The sequence below is a fragment of the Octodon degus genome, unplaced genomic scaffold, assembly GCF_000260255.1.
Source record: "Octodon degus isolate 3935 unplaced genomic scaffold, OctDeg1.0 scaffold00174, whole genome shotgun sequence".
In the NCBI taxonomy this organism is placed as follows: domain Eukaryota; kingdom Metazoa; phylum Chordata; class Mammalia; order Rodentia; family Octodontidae; genus Octodon; species Octodon degus.
In genome coordinates, this window is record NW_004524750.1 from 921,475 (window position 1) to 929,338 (window position 7,864).

At 43.2% G+C, this 7,864-nt stretch overlaps 1 protein-coding gene across 2 annotated transcripts in view; it reads left to right on the top strand.

Annotated features, from left to right (window-relative positions):
- Positions 1-7,864, top strand: part of Psme4 (proteasome activator subunit 4) — a 124,025-nt gene that overhangs the window by 63,191 nt on the left and 52,970 nt on the right. For both annotated transcript variants that reach the window (XM_023703556.1, XM_004643409.2), the window contains exons 36-40: positions 297-401; positions 942-1,033; positions 2,043-2,174; positions 2,498-2,706; positions 5,086-5,171. In XM_023703556.1, the coding sequence (XP_023559324.1) occupies positions 297-401; positions 942-1,033; positions 2,043-2,174; positions 2,498-2,706; positions 5,086-5,171 (624 nt within the window). The remainder of the gene's footprint in view (positions 1-296; positions 402-941; positions 1,034-2,042; positions 2,175-2,497; positions 2,707-5,085; positions 5,172-7,864) is intronic.

Genomic DNA, 7,864 nt, shown 5'->3' on the forward strand with positions numbered 1-7,864 from the left:
ACTGAGCCTTCTCCCCGGCCCCTAAAACTGAAGAGTTTTGTACTGTAGAACTGCACAGTGATGGGGACATTTTTTGAGGGTTCATATAAAGTTTCAGCTCTTCAGGATAATAGCTCGGGGGAGTGACCCATGCCCAGTGTGTAGTGGCAGTGTGGCGCTTTGTTGGGTCATCTTGAGAACTCTGGATGGCCCAAGTTTGGTACTGTTTATGTTTGTGTGTTTACAGGGAAAGGGATGTTCTTTTAGCACGCTCTGAATGCCTCTGACTTTCACCCTGTGTGTCCCATTGCGTGCAGGTAGAGAGCCTCTGGGAGCTTCTGTGCCCCCTGCTGAGAACAGCCTTGTCCAGCATCACAGTGGAAACCTATAGCGACTGGGGAGCCTGCATAGCCACATCCTGCGTAAGTGCCCTGTTGGCCTGAGGCCCCTGCCCAGTCCGCTTACTGACGCGTGTCTCAGAGTGAAGGGAGCCACACCATGACAGTTTGCTCTTCTGTCATCTTTTATGCAAATATTTTAAAAGCAAATCTTTTATCTGAAGATAGTACTTTTTAGCTCTTCAGATAAGCCTAAGGTAATAATTCTTAAGGGATTTTGATATTGCCTGTGCTATAGCAATAGGTTTTTAAAATAAATGACAAAACATAGTTGGAAATGTAGCTTACATAGAGTAAAAGCTACACAATGTAAAGATTATAAGTATTTTTTACAACACCAAATGTCTATAGCTCACATACTTCACCTTAAGATTAGCCCATTTTCCTAACAATTTTGTTAACTGTTAACATGAGCTATGATAATTACATTTGGATTCGACTCACAAATTTTAGGATTTTATTCATGTATCGTTAATATACTTGTAATATTTCTAAATTAACTTGAATTTTATTTATAGAATTGTGGGCCCTCTATTTAATTATTACTTTATATCTTCAACACAGGAAAGCAGAGATCCTCGGAAACTTCACTGGCTTTTTGAGCTGCTATTAGAATCACCACTGAGTGGCGAAGGAGGATCCTTTGTAGATGCATGGTAAACACCTGGGAGATTATCGCAGAGTAGTTACCTCACAATGCCAAGGTTTGAGTTAATCTGATGTATAATGGAGATGAATTATCTGCACATTTACATACTAATTACTTCCTGGAAGACATCCATTTCACTACACTGTGTAATCGCTATTTCTCAGTTGGGAACAAGTAGAGAAATACAGGCAGTGTGAGCAGTTTCTGTGTAAGCTACATTCAACTGTCTCTGCTGTCCCTGCTTTTGTTAGGGTCGCTTCATGTACCTTGGCAGTGTTTTCTTCCTTACTCCATCTCATTTTCATTCTTTGCTGTAAAGAAAGAAGAGGGACTGAGCATGCTTGCCCCATGTGCTCAGATTCAGTCCCCAGCACCACAGAACGAAAAACGTTACGAAGGAGGAAGTAATCATTGAAGGGCAACCGCACTGGGTGGTAACATGAGGAGCTGGAAAGGAGTGGGCAAAGAGAAGCCTGGCAAATACTATTGAGACAGAGAACAGGTGTCTTGTTAATTAGTGACAAATTTGAATGCTTACCCTTAATTTTTTTTTTTTTTAAATATGTTTAGTACAGGGTCTACAGGGTTTCACTACATAGGTTGAACTCGCCGTAATTCTCCTATGTTCAGCCTCCTGAGTGCTGGGATTATAGGCGGGCACCACCTTGCCCACTCAGTCCCTGTCTCAACGCGCCCTGGGAATGGGGCCGGCACGGCACCCCAGGGTCAAACCCTGCCTGCTGCGCTCTGCCTAAGCAGGTGCTTTAGTGCACTGAGCTATCTGGCTGGCCCCGATTCTTAATCTGAAAGGGGTTTGTCTTGTTTTACAACTGTCTAGTGGAGAATAAATGTATGTACAAAAAGAATGATGTGGGGAAAATTAAATCTTCATAGAGATTTAATGCTTTTGTGAGATGATGGAACACATTTCAGGTGAAGTACAGACATCGCTTATCGTGTCTGTATGTAAAGGCCGAAAGGGGTTCGAACATAATGGTTCTGTCCTTTGGTTTTAGTCGCCTTTATGTGCTACAAGGTGGACTCGCCCAGCAGGAGTGGAGAGTGCCCGAGCTGCTGCACAGACTGCTCAAGTACCTGGAGCCCAAGCTCACGCAGGTGTACAAGAACGTCAGGGAGCGGATTGGGAGGTAGGTGCTGTCATGTGCAGCAGGAGCTGCCCTGGCGTTGCCTGTGTGGCTGCCTCACAAGCGATCCCAGTGCCAGTCGTTGCATTCTTCTCCATCTTGCTTACTGTTGTAAGAAGTAAGACAGGCGTCTCTGAATACAAACCAAGGAAGCAGGGTGCCCAGAGGTCAGACTGCAAGCTCAGTGACAGGCTGACTTCTGTGTACAGGGGGCTGGAGACCCAGCTGAAACCTAACTGGGGAAAGTTGACTTTGTGTCATGACTTGCGCGCCGCATTTTTCGTGGTAGTACGGCACTTTCTAATATTTTGCCTTTTACTTAACAGTGTGCTGACCTACATATTCATGATAGATGTTTCTTTGCCAAATACTGCACCAACAACATCCCCTTGTATCCCTGAGTTTACTGCTCGTCTCCTAGAGAAATTAAAGCCCCTCATGGATGCGGATGAAGAAATTCAGAACCATGTCATGGAGGAAAATGGTGTTGGTGAAGAAGATGAGCGAACTCAGGGTGTTAAACTCTTAAAAACCAGTGAGTGGCTAAAACTACTTGAAATTTACCTGAAAACATACAGTTATTTTTATTCTCCCTTGTTTTCTTACCAGTAATTTTTATTGTGGTAAAATATACATTATGCAAAACTGGCCATTTGAACCATTTTAAGTGTGTCGTTCATTGACATTAAGTACTGTCTCAGTTATTTTCTTGTTACTGGGACAAAATACCTGACACCCCAAATTAAGCAAGGAAAGGTTTAGTAGATGCAGTGAGTGGGGGTTGCAGTCTGTACTCTGCTGGCTGCAGGCACAGTGAGTGGCACATGGCAGAGGGCAGGATTTCATGGGGGCAGGAAATAGCAAAGAGCAAAAGGGGGAGCTGGGGCAGCTGCCTCTCTCCCTTCCTTATGTTGTATTCAGGCTGTCCACCCCAGGGCGGGTGTAGCACTTAGACCCATAATCCCAGCGATTGCTCATGAATTAATTAATCACAAACTCCAGAAGCCACCCATGACTACATGAGGCTTTGGGTGGACTAGACACAAACCATAACAAGTACTTCCACACTTGCAGCACCATCGCCACCACCCATCTCAGTCTTCTCTTGGTTGTGCAAAACTGGAACTCTTCCCATGAACTGATGACTGCTGTTCTTACCCTTCCCCTAAGCAGCCGCCATGCACTTGGTCTCAGTTTGCCTCTTCTACTCTGCTCCTGTCTGTTAAATACACGGTGTTGCTCCTCTTGTGTCTGTTGTGTTTCACTTTGCATAGTATTTCATGGTTAACCTATTTGGTTGTATAAATGAGAAATGCATACCTATTTTGCCTTTATCCATTCATGGACATTTGGGTTGTTTGCATGTTTGACTATTACGAAGAATGCCACTGTGAACATTGGCATAAAAGTACCTATTTGATTTATTGCTTTCTCATTTTTTGAGTGCATACCCAGAAGTGGAGTTTGCTAGAGGATATATTTGTGTTTACCATTTTGAAATGCTGTCAAACTTTTCCACAGCAACTGCTTTTTGCATTCCAGTCATCAAATTACCAGGGATTCAGTTTCTCTAAGCCTTGCCAACATTATTTTCTGTTTTGTTTTGCTAGTTTTCCCCATGATTATAACCATCCTGATATGCAGTAAGAGCTATCTTGCTGAGATTTTGATTTGTATCTGTCTATAGATAAGTAACACTAAACAGTATGGTGTTGGCCAGGGAGATAGCTCAGTAGAAATAAGCGTTTGCCTGGCAAGCACAAGGGCCTGAGTTCAATCCCTGGTTCCGTCCCTCGCCCCCCCCCCCCAAAAAAAAATTCTAAACGTTATGGTGTGCATTTTGGCCATTTGTATATTTTCTTTTGAAATTTCAAGTCATTTGCCTTTTTTTGTTTTTTGTTCTTTGGCGGAACCGGGGATTGAACTCAGATCCTTGTGCTTGCTAGGGAAGCGCTTTTTCTACTTGAGCCATCTCCCTGGACCCCGATTTTGATGAATTAAGTTGTTTTGTTGCTGTCGAGTTGTAATTTCTAATGTACCAGAAATATCGGTACTTACCAGGTAGATGGTTTTCTTCTATTCTGTGGGTTCTCCATTATGTTCTCGTTATTGACTTAATGTCTTTTTTAATGACTGAAAGTTCAGTTTTGATTGTCTATTCATATCTCCTTGAAAATGATTGCAGACTGAATGTCAGAAAGTTTTTCCTTTTACATTTTCTTGAAAGAGTTTTTATAGCTTTGGATTTGACATTTTGGTCATTGGTCCACTCTTGAGTTATTCTTTGTACATAGTATCAGGTAAGTGTGAATGTCTTACGTGTGGACATCGGTTTTCCCTCCAGCATTTGTTGCAAGAAAGTCTTGGCCCAGCTTTTACAAAATTGGTTGACCCTTGCTGTAAGGGTTTATGGATTTTCTGTTTTGGTCCATTGGTTTGTATGCCTGTCCTTAACGCCTGTCCCACAGTATCCTACTGTTGGTTGCTGTAGCTTATTAGTAAGGTGTAAGTCAGTAAGCATGAGTGTTCCGGATTTCTTAAGATTATTTTGAGTATTCCAGGTTTCTTGTTTTTATATTTGAAAATTTTTTGAGAATTCTAACTATAATCCACTTGATCATGATTTTTGCTGCCATAAACTATTGAAGACTAGTTTTAACATAAAACTTGGTCTAGATTCTTGATAGGTTGTTACAATAATTTGTAGATGTTGGGCAGTAATGCCTGTGTTGGGTTAGTGGGGAGCCTTTTTAGGATCCTGTTTCACTACTGATTGGCTGGTGTTTCGTGGGTGAGCTGCCCTACGCGGTCTCATTCGTAGCACTAGAGAGCTGTCCGAGTGGTCGTCTGACACTGGTTTTCCAGCACAGCTCTGTTTGTGCTCTTTCTGATTATGCGTGTTCTTCCCACACAGTACTGAAGTGGCTGATGGCGAGTGCAGGAAGGGCCTTCTCCGCAGCAGTCACAGAGCAGCTTCAGCTTCTGCCTCTGCTGTTTAAGGTAAGGCTGCAGGTGCAGTGAGCGTGTATCCCCGTGCCCTTCGCAGTATATTTGCCATTGTCTCTGATGGTTAGAGTTTCTTAGACAGTGTATGAAGTTTTACTGCATCTCTGAGAATTGCAAGGAAAACTATTAGTGGTTTAGTATTTTGGGTTTTTTTTTATTTTTTTTATTTTTATTTTTGGCGGAACCGGGGATTGAACTCAGACCCTTGCGCTTGCCAAGGAAGCGCTTATTCCACTGAGCCATCTCCCCGGCCCCAATATTTTGGGTTTTTTTTTGTTTTTGTTTGCTGAATTTTTTTGCTTTTTCCGACAGGATGTTGTCATATGCATAATTGGGGCTGGTCTCACACTCACTGCAGTCCTCCTGCCTCAACTTCCCCAGTGCTGGGATTTCAGGCGTGTGCTACCCAGCTCGTGGAAACAATATTTTAGTGTGACGTGAAGGGAAGCGGGATCTTGACAAACACATGCACATTTCACAGCTAGACTTTCATTGTATTGATAGAGAAAAATACTTGTTAAAATAGTTAAATCTACAAGAAAATTTCTCAGTATGACCATTTAGTATACAATGAACCTGAAGACTAAAGTGTCCTGTGTGTTGTTGTACAGTGTGAAAGGGCTCCGCAGTGTTGCCAGCAAATATCTGCAGGTCATTTTATTGATGAGAGAAGTGGTTTACTTACTGCTCTACCCACAGGATGATGCAAGCAGAGCCGGGTCATGGGCCTGGAGACACACATGCCTAACACGGGCGCGGCCTGGCAAGGTTAACTAACAGCAACTACAGATCACACATGGACTCAAGAGTTTCCAACACCGTAGTTTTCAGTTATCATATTTTGGTGTTTGGCTGCGGTTAAGAGGACTCACGATACTTTTGGAAATTTTGGTGCAAACACCATTACTACTTGGTGGTCAGCCAGTGTTATTATTTAAAGCAGGCCCTTAATCACAAATGACATGCTAAACTTTTTTTTGACGTGTGGCAGTTAGGGATTGAATGCAAGACCTTCCCTCAAGCTACATCCCCAGCCCTTTATTTTTATTTGAAACAAGTTAGGTAGGCTGGGCTCCAACTCAGCCTCCTCCTGTCAGCCTCCTAGTGTGCTGGGATTACAGGTGTTTGCTACTAAACCTTGCTGACTGGGTAAACTTCTGACCTGTCCCAATATGTTGTGTCTTGGGGAAATTTGAAAAATAATGCTAACAGGAATGTTCATAGATTTTACTACTATAACCTCCAGGAATGCTTTGCAAGGGCTGATACTTTATTTCTAGGATCTCTGGGCTGTAAAAGTGGAGCTACTGGCATATGGGCCCCTCTTAGCCGCAGGTCTCTGATGGAGTTTGCAGGTGCCTCACTTAGAGTAGTAGCACTTCAACGCCGTTCCTCTGTCATGTAGCCCAGTGGATACAGAATATGATTGCGATGTGCATAAATTGGTGCTTTTCAGTAATGGCCGAGACAGCTGGCTTTCACCCCAGCCAGATCGTAGTGAGAGGGTGGTCAAGCTGTGAGGAGAAGGGTTTGAACCGTTTTTGAAATTTATGGAGAACTCAGATGGGGACGTTGTCTTACGTGCATCTCACCTGGCTGCTCCTCCTGTTGGATTCAGCTGTCACAGAGGCATCACAGCACTTATTTTTGGGCAGCTTAGATGTGCGGCTTGAAGAGAAACTTGTTCACTGAGCTAGTGGCGCAGAGGGGCCGGGGTAAGATGGAGAGCTCCGTTTGAGCTTGTCTCAGATGCACGCACTGTGATGTGGCTCAAGTGCTGACTGTGAAGTTCAGGGTGGGGTCCAGCCCTGAGCGTCCTCCGGGTGCACAGTGGGTGGTGGTCTCGACCGTAGGCCAGATGAGGCCCTCACAGGCTTGGTCACGTGAAGATGAAGAAAACCTCTGGGATTGAGCCTTTGTGTATAGGTTGGGCGACGAGGATACAGTAAACCTGGAAAAAGTTCAGCTGAAATATACCCACCTGGCAAGCACAAGGTTGTGAGTGTAATCCCCGGTTGGGGGGTGGGGGAGAGAGAGAAGAAGATGGGAGGAGAGAGGGGGAGAGAGCGATTCCCTGTAAATTACTTTATTTGAAATACATTAGAATAATTACAGGAAAAATTATTATCAGCTCTTAAGTTTAAAAATTATTTACCCATGTGATTTTTGGAGGTCAACATGTATGTGGTATTCAGTGTATTTTAACATCTTTTTCTGATACTTGTCATTTGTTGGTACTTGCTGTGCAAGGGAGAACTTTTGGTATCGGTGTTCTCACGACTTGCTGCCCTTCCTAACCGAAGTTGTTCGCCCCGTGCTGCTCTGTTTTGGTTCTGCTCTCACCTTACGGAATCTTCCTCCCTCCCTCCTTCCGTTTAAATACGCTATTTTGTCAAAATTTTCAGTGCCCGTAATAACGTATTTTTCTCCTTTTATAAATAAAAATGTGTTATAAGAAATTAAGAAAAAAGAGTAAAAGAAAAAGATATTAAGTGCTTCTTTCAAAAAACTAGCAGGTTGGCAGTAGAATTATCCACATTTTCTTGCATATATAGATAAATACATCTTTTTCCTTTTTTTTTTTTTAACTTTTGTATTCTTTTTTCTTTTGTGGTCAGCTGGCTCGGCATATGGTGCTGGGGATCAAACTGCAGTCCCTGCACTTGCCTAAGCAGGAGCTCTATACC